The 22,080-nt window shown below is 42.8% G+C and overlaps 1 protein-coding gene across 2 annotated transcripts in view; it reads left to right on the plus strand.

Annotated features, from left to right (window-relative positions):
* Nucleotides 1-22,080, plus strand: part of gria1b (glutamate receptor, ionotropic, AMPA 1b) — a gene marked incomplete at its 5' end in the record, with an annotated part of 77,586 nt that overhangs the window by 40,632 nt on the left and 14,874 nt on the right. For both annotated transcript variants that reach the window (XM_079835057.1, XM_079835058.1), the window contains one exon: nucleotides 1,030-1,490. In XM_079835057.1, the coding sequence (XP_079691183.1) occupies nucleotides 1,030-1,490 (461 nt within the window). The remainder of the gene's footprint in view (nucleotides 1-1,029; nucleotides 1,491-22,080) is intronic.

Consider the following 22,080-nt stretch of genomic DNA (forward strand, 5'->3'; position numbering starts at 1 on the left):
TATTTTGCAGACATTTATTTAATAGACATTTATTTATGTACCTTTCAAGTAAATTTTTTTTACTGTGTTTTATTTATTTTATGTGACAGACATGACATATATTACATTTGTTTGTCTCTAGCATGCATTGAGAGTTACTTTAGCTTAAAGCTTAATTTCCTCGATTCCTTGGAGGTAAGATTTGTAACAGTGACAGAAATCTTTTCCGAAATAAGTAGCAAAGCTGGCAAAGAGTACCGCTGAACAGAGAACAGCACATGGTGTGTCCGAACCTCAATGCCTCAGGTTGAACAAAGTTTTTTTTTTTTTGTCTCTCATCACTTATGAAGTAGTTTTTCCCTACTGTCAGAGCATGTTAGTGCAGTATCTGACTTTCTGGCAATTTTGCAACATAACAAAGAGTCCTATAACTGCTAACAAAGGCAAATTAGGAAGATATAATTTAAAATAGCAAAACGTAGGTGCATGTGAGGTTCGCTTTTGTAGGCGCTCAGTTTCTTATTCAGTGCATTTTTACCCTGAGGCTGCAGCATTAGTGGCTTTGGAATGCTAAGTAGTGTCAGATGTAGTCTGTCTTCATTGGGCTAAATGCGAACACTCCAGCTCAGTGTTGTCAAGCGGCGTTCGTTAGATTTTTCTTCTGCTTGAAGAAAATATGGCATTATTATGAAGAGTCGAGAGCAATAGTATATGAGGGATTCTCTTGAGGAGGCAGCATTGAGTAGAACTGACTCTGTAGTAATTCATAATACTTGAAGTTATTTATATGTTCTGCTGCTTCTAAAATGGTGGATAAAGCTTTTTGTTGGTTTGCGCTTGATTTGTAATTCTAGTGTTTTCTGAAAACCTACAGAGGAACAGCCTTGTTTTATGCAAACTGGATCTCAAAGCTTTGTGAAACATATTCTGTATGTTTGATTTCATCACTTCCTGAGAAGCTGTTGAAAACATGAATGTTATGCTTGAATGTGTCAAATTTACAATGGGCACTCAATCCATGCTTAAAGATGTAATCATATTGTCTTGTAGAAAGCAGACGTAGCTGTCGCCCCCCTTACCATCACTTTGGTCAGAGAGGAGGTCATCGATTTCTCCAAGCCCTTCATGAGCTTAGGTATATCCATCATGATCAAGAAGCCCACCAAGTCCAAGCCAGGTGTCTTCTCCTTCCTGGACCCACTGGCGTACGAGATCTGGATGTGTATTGTGTTTGCCTACATTGGTGTGAGTGTTGTGCTATTCTTGGTGAGTCGCTTCAGTCCGTACGAGTGGCACGCAGATGACGAAGAGGATGGAATGGAGCAGCAAAACCAGAACCAACCACCGTCACCAGACACCAACCAGTCACCAAATCAGCACGGTCAAAATCAGAATCAGCGAGAGGAGAAGCAGGAGAAGCAACCTGAACACAACAATGAGTTTGGGATCTTCAACAGCCTGTGGTTTTCGTTGGGAGCCTTTATGCAGCAAGGATGTGATATCTCACCAAGGTAGGTGGAAATCGATAAAGAGCCATTTTCATCATCATTGTCATCTTTTTTTCATCTTCCACTGCTACTTTTTCATTTGGCTCATACCCCACAAACAACATCTGTGATCGAGACAATGGGTTGTAAAATAAAGATGATCTCTTTAATCGCCTGCTGCATTACACCGGCCCTGAAATACGCCTGAAATGCACATCATGTTGAAAAGATTCTCAGGTTATATTAAGAAAGGAGCTGTTTTAGAGAGCCACTAAATGGTGGCATTTATTGGTGCCCTCAACATTAAAGAACCAAAGCCTGATTTATTAAGGCCTTGATAACGTATACATGTGGAGCTCATGCATTTAAAAATGTTGTCTCTTCCTCTCAAATTTCGCTTAAGGTCTTTGTTTTGCAGTAGTAGTAAACCTTTCTCAATCTGTCAAATGTTTCTGTGAAATCATCCGTTGTAGGAATCATCCTGTGTCTCAAAATTCCCTGACCTCCAGGCACCTTATTTGATTCTGTCCTGTCTCTTTGACTGAACTGACTCTTGTTCACACAATTTTTTTTAGCATTAATAATGAGGAAAGTGTAACCATAACCATAGGTTAGGCTAGTGCTGACACCCCTGATAGGGTCCTCTAGCCTCATTATGTGCGGATTGGCCTTGAGCCTCTGGGTGTGCTGGCTCCTCTGCTAGTGTTTGACATTTTGGTTGGACATGTATATCCTTGGCTTGAGGGAAGGAAGCAACACACTCAAATTAGATTACACTGCCAGAGAGCGTTCCATGACAGATGTGATTGTCTGCGTCAGAGCACTCAGCTTGACAGTGTTTCTCCATGCTAGCTGAGGACTTCCATGGAAAACTTCTTTACCTCTCCCCTTTGAGCTAAAGGAGGAACGCTGAAATTCTGGGTAGGCATGAAGCCGTTATGAAATCATTAGAAGATCTTTGATCTGTGCTCAGTGTAAGAGGGAGGTCAGTTGGATTGGATTGAACTGTCTTAGTTAGAACTGACATGGAACTGAATCATCATGTTCTTTTTTACCTAAGAGCTTCAGACAGTGGCAGTTTTTCATGGCCTCCAAAAGTATAATTTTATGCATTCTTCCATTTTTGATATAATGATTGTTTTTTTTTTTTTTTTTTTTTTTTTTTTTACATAATAGCTGCTAAATCATTAGGCTACAAAAATTTCAGTTCCAGTATACATGCTGCACATGCAAGTTAATAGAGCTAATTCAAGGCAATTTTTTTCTCTCTATGACAGATAATGGGTGGTATATTTTTACTGGAAAACGAGACAAAATACTGATTAAGGAAATGTTTTATGCAGTATTTATGCACAGTTCTGTGATAGTTTTAACTTCTTTTTACTCTTAGGCCTGGTTTCACAGACAGGGCTTAGATTTAAAGGGTTAGTTCACTTAAAAATGTAAATTTTGTCTTATTAATTACTCACCCTCATGTCGTTCCCAACCCATAAGACCTTCGTTCATCTTCGGAACACAAATGAAGATATTTTTGATGAAATCTGAGAGCTCTCTGACCCCCCCATAGACAGCTATTTAATTAACACTTTCAAAGTCCAGAAAGGTAGTAAAAACATTGTTAAAATAGTCCATGTGACTTCAGTGGTTCAACCTTAATTTGGAAGCGTTGAGAATGCTTTTTGTGTGCAAATAAAATAACTTTATTCAACAATTTCTTCACGTCTGTGTCAGTCTCCTACGCTGTTGACTTTGTAAATACAGTACAGCGCTTCTGAGTTATGTCAGAGCTACGGCAAAACAGCGGCTTACCATTGGCCGATGCTGTTCACATGAGTACCACTATGCGTGTGGTGCTGACGCAGGAGCTGACCAACGTAAACTGCATAGGAGACTGACACAGAAGTGAAGAAATAATTGATTAAAGTCGTTATTTTTGTTAGTTCTTTGCACACAAAATGTATTCTCGTCGCTTCATAAGATTAAGGTTGAACCACTGGAGTCATATGGACTATTTTAAAGATGTTTTTACTGCCTTTCTGTTAATTAAATTGCTGTCTACGGAGGGGTCAGAGAGCTCTCGGATTTCATCAAAAATATCTGTGTTCCGAAAATGAACCAAGGTCTTACGGGTTGGGAACGACATGAGGGTGAGTAATTAATTAATGACAGAATTTTCATTTTTGGGTGAACTATCCCTTTAAGCCAGGATTAGGCCTTAGTTCAAGTATGACATTTAAGTAGCTTTTATGAACGTGCATTAGAAAAGAAAAAAACATTACTGATGTGATATGCATCTTGAGACAAAACAAAGGCACTGACATATTTTAAGATATGCTTTCAGTTAAAACAGCTCAAACATGCATTTTAGTTTGGGACTAGGATTAAGCCTTGTCTATGACACCAGGGGTTAAGGTTTTACATAAAGTGCTTGCTGTGTGTTTTTGTACTGTGAGGCTATTTGTCAACCATCTCAGAATCCTTTATTTATATATATATATATATATATATAGCTTCAGACAATGCAACAATACAGTTAGTCCACGGTTCAATATATACCTCGGTTTTTAACCACGGTTTTCGGTTCGGTTCTGATGGCTTGTCACATCAGTTTTTTTGCTATTCTATTCTTAAAGGGGTGGCAAACCACGATTTCACTTTTCTAACTTTAGCTAGTGTGTAATGTTGCTGTTTGAGCATAAACAACATCTGCAAAGTTACAACATTCAAAGTTTAAAGCAAAGGGAGATATTTGCTTTTAAAGAAATCAGTTTCTAAGGACTACAGCAAACGGCCACTAGGGACTACTTGACATTCCTCCAGGGTCTCTGACATCACCAGCCCCAATATTTACATAAACCCCTCCTCCGAGAATATTAAATAAGGGGGGGCAAGGCCATTTTGTATCGCCGCGGGGAAGCATTGTTGTGGTATAGATAGTTAGTAGGCTGGAGTGTTGTTGCCGCAATGACAACGAAACGCTGTTATTTTCATCCGGATTGCAGGTCCACTTTGTTCAGCCTTCCTAGGGACGGGGGTGCGTTGCAGTGCGTTTAACATACAACATATTATATGCATGTGTGTATGAGAGAGAGGGGAACACGGTCACATTTGCAGCAGATATATGCTGCCCATCATAAATCAAAGCACGAGACAGACAGGGGTCGGAGGAGAAGACCGGAAAATGTGACATAATGGACAATATTCGTCTGTATTTGCAATAAACAAGCCGCGGTTCAGCTGCGCGAGACAAACACTGCCAGTGTGGATGCACGACGGGCTCGCGCGGCCCGCTGCACGTTTCATGGAGGAAAGCTTCCACAATCTTCGCAAGTTCAATAACGGATTAGCACAACGGCTTGTCCTGAAAGATGGATTTAAAAACAGAAGCTGTGGCCACAACCTGTAAGTATGATTTATTTTTCGTCGATGTGTTTTCCTGTAATAGTTCGTATTGTTAATTGTACGTTGTAGCAAGATAGTAAACAACTGACAACACTGTTTGGCTCTGCAAACCAGTTTGTTAAATGCTCATTCATACTTAACGTTATCCGACAAACACCTAACGTTACAAACTTTTTTTTAAATCTCAACAGCGAACTTGGCATTAGTGTAAATTATTCTTTGATTAGAGCTTTTATGTAATGTTTATCTACAGGCATGCTAAACATGGTTCTGTGTTTGATTTGGCTACTAGTAAAGACAATGTTTAGTGTTTGTTTTGGGTTAATAGTTCTTGCGATATTTGGCTATAATCGTTCTAAAAATACAAAAGTAACAGTGCCATTCAGTAGCGATCACTATAGATCCGCAGTCTTTACTCTTGAGGACTGAACAGGTTCTGCAAATTCTAAAAACTGCAGGTTCTAAAATTGTCTGGGTCTGATTCAGGCTCAAATTGGTATGGTTTTATTGACGCCATTGTTTCTAACACTACCCAATGCACAGTCTACCGGTAAAGGTAAGGGGCGTGATGTTTCCGACAAACGTGCACTAGGCGGTTAGCGAATCACAACACACTGGGCCAGCTAACCAATCTGAGCCCATTGCGTATTTTTGAGGGACTGGCTTCATACAACCCGGAAACCATCAGACTATTTTTACAAGGAGGGACAGAGTAGTGTAGAATAAAGGTCAAATGTATGAAAAATTATGCAATTTTTTAAAAATGAAGCATGAACACATTATGAATACAGTGCGCCCCACAAACACAATCAAGCCTTCGAAAGAATGTGTTTTACCACCCCAGGAACAGCAAGAGGTTAAGGAGAAAAAATACTTTTTTTATTGCAATACTCTTTCTTTATTTGACTTAAAAGACTTGAAAAACCTTACTTAAACTTAAAACTTTACTTTTAAAAAAAAAACCCTTGTACACATTCCTAATGTATAGTATAATATAAAATTAATATATAGCCTATATATATAAAGATTTACACTGGCAGCTCAGAGCTGTACAGCAGCATTTAAGTATGAAAAAATAAAACACTACATAGACTTAACTATAAAATATACATTGATTCTTATTAAAGCTACTGTATTAAAGTCTTTCAGTCAAGAGCAGCAAGTGGTTTTCTCTTTGTCTTTTGTTGTTGTATTAACATTAAAGGGATAGTTCACTCAAAAAGGAAAATTCTGTCATCGAGAAATGAATACAGGTTTGGAACAATATTAGAGTGAGTAAATAATGACATAATTTTAGATGTGAACTGTCCCTTTAAGGACAGCGTGTTCACACACACATGCCGATTTTTATTTCACTTTAGACATAACCAACTGTGTTTATGTTAACCTTGTGTGTATTTGACAGTATTAGCGCAGTAAGACGACTACTTATGCTGCCTTCACGTGCTATCGGAAATTTGATAATTCCGATTTCTGAAGTTGTGATTACGAGCTCATAGCATTCAAGTTTCAAAATGTGAGGGCGTTCATGTGCAATGTTTACCTAGGAAACGATACTCGGTTACTTAACGTAACCTCGGTTCTCTCTAGAAGAGGGAACGAGTATTGCGTAAGTTCCTTACGCATCGGGGAAAGTATTCTTTCTTCGAGATTTCTGAAAAAACCCAAATTATCCTTAATTTTGTAATATTGTCAACGCAGTGCGGCAGCCTGGCAGACCATAGCAGGCTATTCCAGCGTGCTATTGGCTGCTCTGCTGGCAACTGCAGCAGCCTATCGGTGAGCCCGCGTGACGTGGCGACCAATGAGGGCGCTTCGCGCCCACCTGGCTTCATTTGCCTACAGGTGGGGCGTGGCCACGTGTATATAAGCAGGACTCACGGGCTGCATATTCGGTTTTCGTAGTTCTGAAGCGTAAAAGCCCGCGGGGCGCACGGCAAGGAACGCAATACTCGTTCCCTCTTCTAGAGAGAACCGAGGTTACGTTAAGTAACCGAGTATCGTTCTCTTACGAGAGGTTCTCTCGTATTGCGTAAGTTCCTTACGCATCGGGAACACATTGTCAACGCCGTGCGCGCCTTGCGTACAGCATATGTATCCCAGGGAACTGGGGACCATAACACTGCTCGGGCAGGGTGGCCGGTAAGGAAAACGGGCCACCACATATACAGACACTTCGTTCGAACTGACGGGTGGTTACAACGGGTGGTTACAACACCCTGTCTTATGAATGAGGGAACGGCACCTGCCGGTCGCCTTCAAATTCACCACACCTTGTCTCTGAATGAGGGAACGGCAACGCCGGTCGCCTTCAAATTCACAATATCTTGTCATATGAGTGAGGTAACGGCACCGCCGGTCACCTTCAAACTCACAACAGCTCTTTTCGTAAATGAGGGAACGGCACCGCCGGTCTCCTTCAAATTTACATAAGCCTCGTACCGAACTTACTACCAGTATGTGAGCTATGTCTGCGCAGAATCACTGGGCAGAACCAACAGCCTTATTGAACTGATAACACTTTCGCCTGTAAGGCAGGAACTTCCAGATTGTAAAATCTCACGAACGTAGACGGGGAGGCCCAGCCTGCCGCCATACAGATATCGTGGATGGAAATCCCTCTGGCCCAAGCCCACGAAGAGGCCATGCCTCTAGTGGAGTGTGCTCTGACACCTAGCGGGCACTGCAGGTGTTTGGAAGCGTAAGCTACTGCAATCGCGTCCACTATCCACCTGGACAGGGTCTGTTTCGAGGAGGCGAGACCTTTAGTGCGCCCTCCAAAAGAAACAAATAGCTGCTCAGAACGCCTGAAGGCGGCGGAGCGTGTGACGTAAACCCTCAATGACCTGACAGGGCAGAGGACATTGCCACCGTCCCCCTCGTCGGGTGCTGGCAGAGCCGAGAGGGAGACAATCTGCGCCCTGAAGGGAGTGCCTATCGCTTTGGGGACATAACCATGCCTCGGCCTAAGAATGACCTTGGAGTCATTTGGGCCGAACTCCATACACGTCGGGCTCACTGAGAGCGCGTGTAGATCCCCCACGCGTTTTACTGAAGCCAGAGCTATCAGGAACGCGGTTTTTAGCGAAAGGAACCTTGGTTCCACAGTCTCGAGCGGTTCGAAAGGATGAGCCTTCATGGCCTCTAGGACCAAGGCCAGATCCCAAATAGGAACCGATGGGGGCCGCGGGGGATTCATCCGCCTGGCTCCTCTGAGGAAACGGATAATGAGCTCGTTCCTTCCTAGCGTGCTGCCTAGCGTCGTCTGAGCGAACGCTGCTATAGCCGCTACATACACTTTGAGCGTGGAAGGGGGCCTGCCCAGTTCCAACAGCTCCTGGAGGAAGGAGAGCACCCGCTGGACCCCACATTGCTGTGGATCCAATCCCTTGGAAGCACACCACTCAGTGAACACCGACCACTTAGAACTATATAACCGCCTCGTCGAGGGGGCTCTAGAGTGTGAAATCGTGTTCATAACCCCTTCGGGCAGGTCAACGGGTATCCGTTGGTCACCCATACGTGCAGAGACCATCGCTCTGGATGGGGATGCCAAACTGACCCTCCTGCTTGAGAGGAGGTCTGCTCTCAGCGGAACTGGCCAGGGGGGTGAGTGCGACAGCTTCACCAGCTCTGGGTACCAAATCTGGTTCTCCCAGCGCGGCGCTATAAGGAGCACCGGGCGGCGTGTCTCCCTGATTTTCGCTATGACCTGGGTCAATAGGGAAATCGGCGGGAAAGCATACAGCGGGAGGCTGGGCCAAGGTTGGGACAGCGCATCCTCGCTTTTGGACAGAAACGTCGGGCAGCGGGCGTTCTCTTTTGTTGCAAAGAGGTCGAGCTCCGCTGTGCCGAATAGGCGCCATACCAGCTGGACTGTCTGGGGGTGCAGGGACCATTCTCCTGGGAGAATGAGGCCCCTGGACAGCTTGTCCGGGCCCACATTGAGGTGGCCCGGTACGTGCGCAGCTCTCAGCGAGCGCAGCGAGCTGTGTGCCCACACGAGCAGGCGTTCCGTCAGATTGCCCAGACACCTGAACCTGACACCGCCCTGCCGGTTCACGTAGGACACCACCGTGGTATTGTCCGACCGGACCAACACGTGGTGTCCTCGTATAAACAGGAGAAACTGCTTGAGCGCGTTCTCTACTGCTATCATCTCCAAACAGTTTATGTGTAGGAGTTTTTCTCCGCTCGACCAGAGGCCCGAGGCCGGTCTGCCCTCGAAAACGGCGCCCCAACGCGAGGTGGAGGCGTCCGTCGAGATGACTTTGCGGTGTGAGATGGATCCCATTGTCACTCCCCTCTGGTACCAGTCGGCTACTAACCAGGGCTCTAGGGCTGAAACGCAGCCCTGAGTCACTCTGATCCTGAAGCCTCCGGACGCCCAGGCTCCGTGAGGCACTCGGGCGTTTAACCAGCGTTGCAGCGGGCGCATGCACATTAAGCCCAGCTGGAGCACAGCTGCAGCTGAGGCCATACATCCCAGCATCCTCTGAAAAAGCTTGAGAGGTGCGATTTTGCCCGGCTGAAAGTACGCAGCCATGCGCCGAACTTGGCGCGCGCGTAGGGGTGACAGGCGGGCTGACATTGCCGCAGTGTCCAGATTCAAACCCAGAAATGAGGTTGATTGCGTGGGTACTAATGAGCTCTTGGTCCAATTGACCGTGAGCCCCAGGCTGTCCAGATGGCTGAGCAGCATTGCCCTGTGGGCGAGGAGCTCGGCCTCTGATTGCGCCAGGATGAGCCAATCGTCCAGGTAGTTCAATATTCGCATCCCTCGATTTCTCAGGGGAGCGAGGGCCGCGTCCATGCACTTCGTAAATGTACGGGGTGCTAGTGACAGGCCGAACGGAAGGACGGTGTATTGATAAGCCTGGCCGTCGAAGGCGAATCGTAAGAATTGCCTGTGACGCGGCGTTATCTTGATTTGAAAATATGCATCTTTCAAATCTAGGGAAATTAGCCAGTCTCTCGGGCGAATATGCGCGAGGATCTGCTTGGTCGTGAGCATCTTGAACGATCTCCTCATAAGAGCTTTGTTCAGACGCCTCAGATCCAGAATCAGTCTGAGCGACCCATCCCTTTGGAAAATGTGTGAGCTCGTTTGAGCGGGCACAACTCTTACGCGTGGAACATGACCGGTAAAGAGTGGCTGTCTGACAGCGCGTGTGGTGGCTAGGCGTGGACGCAAACAAGCGGACACGTGACCTAACTCTAGCACTCGAGCGGCCGGTGGCCGCTTTATGTGAGTGGGGGACACGGGTTTATAGTGCTTGTGTGCAGGGGTGAACACAGAAAAGTGGGCACATTTACTGCATTTGAAACACATACGGCGTGAGCCGTGCAACCAGAAATAATGCAACTTTTGTGATTTCGTTATTGACAGGCGAGAGGGCGTTTTTGCCGGCTCGTTGTCTGCGTGAAATCCATCTGCAGCAGCCACAGTGGTGGGGGCTGACAGGAAAGAGAGTTTTGACGGTGGTCCGGCCTCGGCGGGACTTAACCGTCGTTTCTTGCCTCTGGCTAGGAGGACTTTGGAGGCTCGGACTTCAGCGCGATCCTAGGCCGGGGGCCCCGAGGGGGAGGCGGCTTACCACGGCTGGAAGAGCGCGATCTGGGGCGGCCGCTCGGTCTTCGCTGAGACGAAGGGGGCCGCGCTGCGCGGAGCTCGGTACTGGCTGGTCGCGAGGACGGCGAGCAACGGAGCTATTGCTGGCGCCGGGGCGTCGAGGCAGGAAGAGGTTCATGGCCTGCGTCGTTTTCTGCACTTCAGAGAAACGATCGACGATCCCCTTGACCGCTGGTCCGAAGAGCCCAGACGGGGAGAGCGGGGCGTTTAGGAAGGCCGCGCGCTCTGTTTCTCGCATATCCGCGAGCGTGAGCCAGAGGTGGCGCTCAGCTACCGTGAGGGAGGCCATAGAGTGTCCGAGGGCCTGTGCTGCGGTCTTGGTAGCGCGGAGGGAGAGATCCGTCGCGCTTCGCAAATCCGTGATCAACTCAGCGTCACAGCTCTTCTCGTCCAGGTCGCGGAGGAGATTGGCTTGGAGGATTTGCAGCACGGCCATAGAGTGCAGAGCAGATGCAGCTTGACCGGAGGCAGCGAAAGCGCGGCCGATCAGCGATGACGTCACTCTGCAGGCCTTAGACGGGAGGGCAGCCTTTGAGCGCCAACCAGAAGGCGGGCAAAGGTGCGCTGCGACCGCCTCTTCCACCGGAGGGATAGCATTGTAGCCTTTCTCAGCCGCGCCGTCAACTTGTGAGAGCGTCGAAGAAGCCTGAGACGAGACCCTCGCGGAGAATGGCGCGTTCCAGGACTTCGCGAGCTCCTCGTGAAGCTCTGGCAGAAAAGGTGCAGTCCTGGAGGTGGGCGCACGGCGGCGACTGTTTAGGAAGCATCCGTCAAGTCGATTCGGCGCTGCCACCATGGGCGGGGCCCATTCGAGGCATAGCTGCTCGACAGCCCGGGTGAGAAGGCGCAACAGTTCGGCGTCCTCACCTGCTCGAGAGCGTCCGGAGGCTCGGACTGAAGAGGTCGCGGAAGACCATTCCTTGCTGTCGGAAGCCATGATGGAGCAGCTGTCGGCGCGTTCCGCGACCGCATTCGCCTCATCCCCGGAGGCGGCAACAGAAATGGCGGCCTGGGGTGGGGGCGGGGAAGGCAAGAGTGAAGCGGGCGGGAAGGGTTCCGGCGAGCTTCTCTCAGCGAACTCCGGAGTCCGCTGCGAGCGGCGCTTCTTTCTGCGCGGCTTAGCAGAGACTGGAGGGATGTCGTCCTTGAACTGATCGAGTCGAGCCCGCAGGGTCGACATCGTCAGTTCCTCGCACTCCGGGCATCCGCCGGCGAGAAGTGCGGCGGCGGCGTGATCACGGCCCAGGCAGAGAGCGCAGATCACATGGCGGTCCCCGGAACTGAGCTGCACGTGACACAAGCCGCAGGTGGAACGAGACATTTTGGAACAAACGCTCGCCTCTTTTTGAGAAAGTGTGACGCAGCGGCGACAACACTGAGCGTGAAAAAGGATATGGGCTGCCGGATAGCAGAGCAGGCACGGATGGCTGAAGGTGGTGCGATGCTGCCGGCTTCTTCAGGCGCTGTCCTCTGCTTGCTCGTCTGCACGATCACGGCGGCGGGTTCCAGATCCAGCGATGCGAAGGGCTTCGCTGAAGAAAAGAAAATCGAATATGCAGCCCGTGAGCCCTGCTTATATACACGTGGCCACGCCCCACCTGTAGGCAAATGAAGCCAGGTGGGCGCGAAGCGCCCTCATTGGTCGCCACGTCACACGGGCTCACCGATAGGCTGCTGCAGTTGCCAGCAGAGCAGCCAATAGCACGCTGGAATAGCCTGCTATGGTCTGCCAGGCTGCCGCACTGCGTTGACAATGTTACAAAATTAAGGATAATTTGGGGTTTTTCAGAAATCTCGAAGAAAGAATACTTTCCCCGATGCGTAAGGAACTTACGCAATACGAGAGAACCTCTCGTAAGAGAACTCGTATTTACGATAATTCCGAGAGCACGTGAAAGCAGCATTAATCACGTGTTTGACAGGCTTTTAGTGCGCGCGCTCAGCGCATGTTTTAACACAGTGCATAAGCAAGCGAATGAAATGTTTGACCGGCAAGGTTTTAAAACTCATGCAAATATTGAACTTTCGTGATTGTGAATAACTATAGTGTTCTGTGAGTATAACTCTACCACTAACGTGTGATGTGAATGTATGTCGCGTTGTTCAGTATTGGGATGGAGGCAAATGACAGAATTTGTAGAAAAAAAAACGCAATTCACAAGCGCGTATTGAATCGTCAATGCCGTACCGAACGGTTCAATATTATATTGAGAATTGTGGCATCCCTAATAAATATATATATTTATAAGGATTCTGAGACGGTATATGGAGATAGTTATTTGGCATGAGTGTTTTTTGTAATGAGGATTGTGTGGGCCAGACAGAAGGCACCAGGTTGCTTACAGTATTTATCTCTGACAGAAAATGTGTTTGTCCTTAACAAATGTCAGAGCTGCCACTCAGAGCTCTGACTGTTCACATTGATATTCACTCCAGCTCATCTGTGCCATTGCTTCATAAAAATCCCTGTTACCTCATCTAGCCTTTCTCATTCTCTGATCAGTTTCTGATGAGGTGCTTATGAAGGGATTTCATTAATTCATTATTTCTTATTAAGGTGCCAAAAACAAAGTCTCTTTGACGCCTCTAGAGGCAGATAGCAAATAGAGGAGCTACTGTAAGCACATGGGCAATCAAAGCAATTAACTCGGTTCGAGCTGTGCCGTAATCTCAAGTCACGAGAAGATGCCACAGATGATCAGCAAGCGCAAAACGTGAGCAGAGAGTTACTGAAGCCCACAGCCTGACAGCTCTGATGGTATATAAATTAATAACACGGCACACCTAGAAGTGGGAATTGCAGACTGTTTACTATGCATATAATTCACTATCACTGTCACGTCCACTAGCATCAACACAATTTCATAGCACATTTGAGTGTTGCAGCAGCTAGGCTATGTAAACAGTATGCTTATGTGAACTGTCTTTTTAGATTCTGACTGCTAAAAGCCACCTGTTAGTCGAAACCGCCTGTGTTCGTCTGCAGAGAGATGTGTGCTTTATTTGAAGCGCACATCTTGAGAGCTGTAGTGGTAATTTGGGGTCACCGTGATTTTGCCAAGAAATACATGTTCCTTGATTGACATATTTGTGGATCTTGGACCTGGAACAACATTCCTGTCCGAAAAACATTGTCCTAACCCCATCCCTGCTCCTAAACCTAAACCTTCACATAACTTATCCCTAAAATCAGAGGGAAATGATAGGTGAATAACACTGATGTAGAAGCACCTAACCCTTGTTTTAAGCCTAATCTTGACATTAGGAACCTAAACGCTGGTTGCCACCTGTCATAAAACTCAAGCAGACAGCTGCTACTGCCGCATAAAAGCATGTCGTCGGATATGACAGACGACGAGACACTCTACTCGCACTCTAAGAGAATTAGCTCACCAGTGTGGAAGTTTTATTGATTCCGCGAAAATTACTCGTTAATCACCACAGTCTGCAGGACCTGCCAATCAACAGTAAGTGCAAAAGGTGGCAAAACCACCAACCTGTTCACCACCTCTGCCTCTGTTATCTTTCAGACCAAGTATGGTAACCCTCTGCATTTAACCTATCCAAGTTTGTGCAAACACATTAGGAGCAGTGAGTAGTGAACATGCATAGAAAGGGGGTTAGGTGCCTTGCTCATAGGTACCTCAGTCATTTCCTGCCGGTATTGAGAATCGAACCCAGGTCTGGCTCTCTAACCATTAGGCCATGACTGCCCCTATCCCTTTACATCCCTCTGGGCTTTTAGTCCAAAAGTGTGCTCATTAGGATAATAACTTATGGACTGTATGTTTACTCCAAATATCTTTAGAGATCAGTATTTTTTTCTTCTTCTATTTTTACCCAAAATTGGACGATGTGAGCATTATGGAGTGTTGAACTCTTACATGTAATTTGTTTCATTCATGCTCCATGCCGGAGGGCACCCTTGCACAGTAAAGCTGGTCCTACACGGTTCGATTTTTGCTGTCATATGAGCTTGCAGACGTTTTTTTTTCTCACGGGAGAAATCATGTGGAAATCGTGGATGCTCGTATGGTTGCGGCTCGCAGCATGTGAGAGGAATTACGAGATGAGCCGAGCACATTACGAGCACCTCCGACCTCACCATCATTTTTTAACATTGCCAAATCATGCACAACCACGTCACATAGGCTAGATCGATGAGTATTATTAGGCTATAGCTCAGTGGCTGCAACCATACAGCGTGCATACACTCACACACACACACACACACACACACACGCTCTCTCTCTCTCTCTCTCTCTCTCTCTCTCTCTCTCTCTCTCTCTCTCTCTCTCTCTCTCTCTCTCTCTCTCTCTCTCTCTCTCTCTCTCTCTCTCTCTCTCTCTCTCTCTCTCTCTCTCTCTCTCTCTCTCTCTCTCTCTCTCTCTCTCTCTCTCTCTCTCTCTCTCTCTCTCTCTCTCTCTCTCTCTCTCTCTCTCTCTCTCTGGTTGTTTCTGTTAAAAGGAATGGCTGCTGTTCTCTGCTTTTCAACAAATCATTTGCAAGCAATTAATTTATCTATCATTTTTTCTATCCGAAGCTTTAGCAGCAACATTGAAAGCTCCAGTCTCTGTGTTTAGCGCGAAAGCTTGTGTGATTGCTGCCGGCTCGCCGTGCAGTACAGTTGTGCCGTGTACCAGCTGCTTTGATGCGATTATCAAGTTAACTGACTTGTAGCGTGTGCAATATTTCACAACCTCCCGAATGTCAGAATTGAATTGTACACTGGCCTTAAGTCCACAAGTGAGACTCATCAAGTGTAGCGATAGTTCTGGCTGGTCACGCATCAGCTGACTCTCAGCTGTTTCACTCCTACCTATAGAAATACAATGCCTCTCACAGCATATCTATATATAGGGTCCATTCAGTATTATCACAGCTTATCACGTTGCTCAGGAGCTAATTACCGTCCTCCATCCCCAGCTCCTCTTGTCGCCCAGTCAGGATTTGGCCTTCTAATATTTCTCTTCAATCAGACTCATTTCTGGTTTATCTGTGTTCTTTCTTTATTTATTTTATTTTGAACAAAAAAATTAAAATATAAAAATAAAATGTGTGTTTCAACATACCGAAGAAAAAAAAACGAATAATACAATAATTGCAGAAGCTTATTTTTCCCACCCCTTATAAAACTCTAAATAGTTCCAGTGTGTGTGTGTGTATATATATCATTATATATTATATTATATTATATTATATTATATTATATTATATTATATTATATTATATTATATTATATTATATTATATTATATATATATATATATATTATATTTTATATATTCATAGCATGATAACGAATATATAGTAATTTTAAACACCAACCCAATTTTTGCAGCAAACAACCCATCACCCTATAAACATCATAAGGATAATGTATATTTATAATGCAATGCCAATCAACATAGCCTTTATCACTGTATATAATAGTATAAAATAATATAATTTCTTTTTCATTTAAATTTTTTTTCATTATTATATATACATTTTTTTTTTTTTTTCAAGATTTCTATAGATGTATTATCGTGAATTATTTTGCCTACGATAACCATGTAGTGAAAATTCTGATATCGTGACAGCCGTACTTGACATAAACTGTAAACTTGTCCCTCAAATCTGATTGATTGGAATATTGTTCCGAGATAGCGTTGGTCCGAATACCATTTTTTGAGCTTCGAAGCTTCGGTAGTAATCCACTCTGAATATTCAAAGCTTTGGAGGGAGGGGGCTAAACATAATCTTCTCTCTAATAAAGGCAGGAATCTGGAGAAGCGGCGTGCCTCACACAGGCAGGGCTTATATGCTCCGAGAACGGACACTGCACTAGTGATACAAAACACACAGGTCTGTTACGTCCCAGTAACTAACAAGCTCCTATATTTCGCAGTAGATTCATCTAGATTGATAATAATAACGGTAGGCTTGCTGCAATAGGCATAACACCAGTTACGTCACTTGCCAACCGCGGCACTGCCGTTTGGATTTTTTTATAGTAATAAAATAATTTAGTTCAGTTAGTGAACAGATGCTACAAATAAAAACTGAATTTGAATATTCAAATATTCTGGTCCAGCCCTAGAAATCACATTCACCAATTTTGTAATAGATTCATTAATGTGATTTATTTCTCTGGTCTTCATCATTAAAACTTACATTATTTGAATTAAGTGTGAAGTAACATTCACAGTTGTTGAAATACCACCTGGAAGTACATTATATAAGCTAACTTGACCATGCTATCCAGCCAAACCTTGACACCTTGGAAAATACACACTGTCACTTTAAGTGAAAATGTAAGTTATTTTAGCCACAGATGTCAGTGTTTTCAGCAGTAAAACCCAGTTCCCTCATTACTGTAGACAGAATGACCTCAACTGCTGTGAATCTCTTGTTATGAAGAGGGCTCATCATGAGAGATGGTGGAGATGTGATTCTTAAGAAAGCTGTCGCATAAAGGCCCAATGAATTTTCCAATGAGTTAAATTGGCCTGGAGGCTGATGATCTGTCTGTTCACACCTGCTGAAGAATAAACCAAGAGCACTCGAGGATATGAGCACGGAGAAGTGTGTGTGTGTGTGTGTGTGTGTGTGTGTGTGTGTCAGAGAAATAGAGCGAGTAGTTACCCTCAGGAAGTGATACATGTTGTGTGCCTTAGGAACTTTATTTGAGATGTGGAGAGTGTCTTTGTGTCTGTGTTTGTGTGGGGTCAGACCATCAGGCTTTCAGCCAGCATGACAGTTCAACCCAGGCGTCGTGGTGCCCCCTTCCTCCCGCGGGCCTCCAACTGTCACTTCAGCTTTGTCCAGATTCCCTTTACCCCGTACAAAAATACTCTCCGGTTTACAAACACTTCCATACGCAATGACACTAGCAGGTCACATACACATTACGTTTAGGTCACACATTTAGGTCACAAGCACATTAGTGTAATTTCACAATACAAACACACATACGCAGAAGCCTGGAGGGAGGTCTTGCTCGGGCCTTTCCCACTGTCGAGGTGACCTTGCCATCCCTAGTGTTTGGAAATGTTCTGCAGTGTTTAATGGAACTATGACACCAGAGTACGAAGATATGATCAGCATGTCACAACGTTCCCAACAGCACACTTCAGAGTTTCTGTAATGGAACGGACAATTTGCAGCATTACAATGTAGAACGACAAGGAGACTATTATTTTTAGTTACAGCTCTATTGTGAGTCGTATTGTCTCCATGGAGACATGAGTGAATGCGTTTGAAACGGTGTTTGTCCATGTGAACCTTTTACTTGGCTTTCAGTGTAGGAGTGACCCATATTCTACGGATTAGATACATAATTTATTTTGAGTATTTATTAGGGGATTTGCATGGCCATTATACTTCTAATGTGCAAATTGTGTGTTTAAATACTTTCGGGTCCCCTAATAGTTTTTTAAACGTTTTATGTGACCTCTCACATATGAAAATGCATAGCAGATATCCTTCGGTGATTCTGTTTTATATATATATATATATATATATATATATATATATATATATATATATATATATATATATATATATATATATATATATATATATATTTATATATTTATATATATATATATATATATATATATTTATATATATATATATATATAATATATAATATATATATATATATTATATATATAATATATATATATATATATATATATATATATATATATATATATATATATATATATATATATATATATATATATATATATATATATATATATATATATATATATATATATATATATATATATATATATATATACAGGGCTCCAGAGTGCGACCAAATGGTCGCATTTTGCGACTAATATTTGAGAGTGTGTGACTGAATTTTACATCCAGTAGCACATGTGCGACCAGTAAATTTGCCTGCTGTCGGTACTGGAGAAATTAAGAAAATACACTTACTAATTATAATTGATAGACGTTATGTCTGGCAAATTCTATCTTTGCCAGCCATTTCTATATGAGAGAATATTAAACCATTTGTCCGTGATGCATTTTTGCCATTCGCAATCCAGAAGAGAGAGAAAGCGAACGAGCTCTCTCACGTGGAGCTACAGCAAACACAACACCATAGTCAGCTTTAAAGGGTGAGTGATGATGGCCAAGAACTAAACAAAAGTTTAGTCTGCTTAAACTTTAGGGATGTGCTGTGATATTAATCTAATTTTATTTTCGATTTTGGCTTCCAAGAATTATAAAAAGATGGAATGAGGTAAAACTATTCCTATAGCCGTGTCCAGTCGAGCGCGACATCCTTCCCTTCACAGCCTTGCGCTGTCATTTCTCCTTAAACCTAAACTAAACGTCAGATTCAGTGATTGTTGTAAACTGCAGTCTCTACCTACTGTTGCTAAACTGCGGGATGTGTTTGATAATAAAGAGCTATTAAATGCACAATAATCCGCGCAAGAGACGCTGTTTCCAGCTTCAAGGCGGCTTATGTGTGTGTGCTTCGAAATGGACCGACTTGCACTTAATATTTTAGGCTTCGTGTGCGCGTCTAAACCTTCAAATAAACAACAAATAGCCGGTGTCAAAATGACCGGATTGGACAGTAGTTACTTTAACAGTTTATATCTTAAATGGGCGTAAATAGTTTGGAGAAATAGGAGAATATGATATTATTAGTTCTACATTCGATCGGTCTTAAAGGGGCAGCGTCTAATAAACCTGCTGACCATTGAGCCATTAATTCGAATCGAACAAAAGGCAAATAGAAAATATTCACATCTCTTGAATTAATAACTTTAGCTTTTATAAGCATTAATCTATCAATTTATACAGTGAAAACTATGCAGTGTTATTTTACATTTCCTTACTTTATTAGATTTCTTTGTAGGTTTGTTCTTTCCTGTAATATTAATGTTAGCAGATCTTCCGAATGCCTGCACACTGGTCCATTTACACATAGATGTTTTATATTTTGTTCAAACTTTGCGGTTTCTTTTGCTATGGATATTTTACTTTTCAGATTATAAAGCAATGTTAATTATGTTCTTAATTATGTTTTTTTTTTTTATAAAAAAAATAAAATAAAGTATAATAAAAAGAACTGGTAAGAATACTGTTAAAGTACCGGATCGATAAGCAGTATGGGTAAGAGTAGTAATACCATTAAAACCTTAACGATACAGATCCTTATTAGTAATACAGTGGAAATTAGTAGATTTGGTTAGCATGTTGATTTACGGTGTGCGCCCCTAAAATTTCTGGTTGTGCCCCTAAAATTTTCAGTTGGGGGCCACTGTGCTCCTAGTGAAAAAAGTTAGTCTGGAGCCCTGATATATATATATATATATATACATATACATATACATACACACAGAAGAAAAGTGTGTTGGATTTACATGATTTAATAGTACATCGGTTCCGCATAAATTAGTTAAACAAACAATAATTTGTTCACATAGTTTCAAAATCATGGAATGAGTCATTTCTAAGTCTCCCAATTAAGTTGTCTATAAATTATTTTTGTATGGTTCCCTAATGGGATTAATTAATTCAATTTCTTATATTATATATGACTAAATTATAAGACCGTATTAGCTAGCTTCCAAATTATTAACTATAGCACATATTAGCATGTTAAATGCACTATCAAGTCTCCCCCTTTGCTCATCTTGCTCAAAAACACATGAAATAACACTTAATTTCAAAATGTTTGCTCTCCTCGTAAAGTCCCAAGCAAAGCATGCTGAGAATTTGTTTTAGCAAAAATAATTGTTGAGTACTTGTTTGGTTTACATTCATCACGTTTAGAATTTGAATTATTTGTGTAGATTGCAAATAATATGATTGCATAAATTGTACAATATGTGTGTTCCTGTTTTTTTTTCAGTGTATATATTACACATTAGGGGTGAGATGAGACCTTGCGATATTAAAATGTGATGAGATTTGAATGTGCTGTCTCGCTAATCGCTTTGACGGAGGGTGAAATTAGTATAGAATATGCCACAGCTATGTTTACATTACATTACAGTGCCTACCGCGGCACTGCCTCCACTGTCGGTTTTGCTTTTTTATAGAAGTAAAAAACGTTAAATTCAGTTGGATAACAGTCCCTTCAATTGTATACTATTGTAAATGTTTGCGCTGCTCATCCAGCATGAGCTGCAGAGTCGCACAAATGAGGCTACATACAATAGCCTTTCTCCCAATATCAAAGCTATCTTAGGCTGGGCTGTAGTTGCAACCACCTCTTAGCTCTGGTCTTTGTTTGCACTTTGAATATTGAGAAAGTACTTTGATTATGGTTGCACTTATTGTTTGCACTTAATAAGACTAAGAAAAAAACGTATTTTTGTTATTTGTAGTGTTTTTATTTCTGTGTTCAATTTGTGGAAAGGAGTTAAATTAGGAGGTCACACACAGCCTTAATCAAAAGTTCGGGAAGCTCATAGTTCATGTACAGTAAGGTCTGAAGAGTCTCGTGTAAAATTATACGGGAAGCCATTTGAGTGTATAAATATATATATACTCTGCCAAGCTCAGATACAACAATGATTATTTGTTTGGTTTGTGGTGATAATTTTGTTTGCAAACACAATACTGACTTTGATGGTTATAAAGGTGGACATACCTCACAAAACAGCTGCACTTTATGTTTGACAGACTGAATAGAAGTCAACTTCAAAACACACTCCTTACAGCTGAGCAGACATGTAAAAATAGGGAGACAGGTTCTGGTGAGAGAGACAAGAAAGATAAGCAGACCAGAAAGAGAGACAATTTGAGCTGAAGTAAGTAGAGAGTAGAGACATTTATTTTTATATATGTATGTATGTATGTAGGTATGTAGGTATGTATGTAGGTATGTATGTATATGTATGTATTCATTTTTTTCAGCAAGGATGCATTAAATTGATCAAAAGGGACAGTAAAAACATTTATAATGTTACAGAAGATTCCGTTTCAAATAAATGCTGTTCTTTGTTCATTCTATTAATTAAAGAATCCTAAAAATAAGTATCACAGTTTCAACAATTATATTTATCAGCACAGCTGTTTTCAACATTGATAATAATAAGTCATGTTTATTGAGTACCAAATCAGCATATTAGAATAATGTATGAAGGATCATGTTATTTTAATGTGTAATAATATTTCACAATGTTACTGTTTAATGGTGTATTTTTTTTTTTATTCTTTTACAAAAGTTAAGATCTGCCCAAATAATTTTCCTGCATAAGCAAATAACCGTCATCCATGTGTCATTTTATTTACTCTTCACATAAATGTGCGCTGTTCTTTTAGTAGGTAGCAGTTCTGTTAATGCCAGTTAAGTTGAACTATAATTTCTGTTTTGGAAATATATCTAACTTGAATTGACATTCCAACAATGTTCCAACAACTTTGTAATGCAGGACATTTCGCTTCCCTATAAAAATTCAAAGTGGTTTATGGGCCCCTTTAATATAACTGATAATATCATTGGAGGCTGTGAAGAGAATGTATATTTCCCTTGAAAGTGAAAGAGGGTGGAATTGTGCACAGCATGTATTGGAAAGCAGAATTTTAGTGCAAGCTTGGCAGAACAGGATCTATTAAA

The sequence above is a fragment of the Gobio gobio genome, assembly GCF_949357685.1.
Source record: "Gobio gobio genome assembly, chromosome: 14".
In the NCBI taxonomy this organism is placed as follows: Eukaryota; Metazoa; Chordata; class Actinopteri; order Cypriniformes; family Gobionidae; genus Gobio; species Gobio gobio.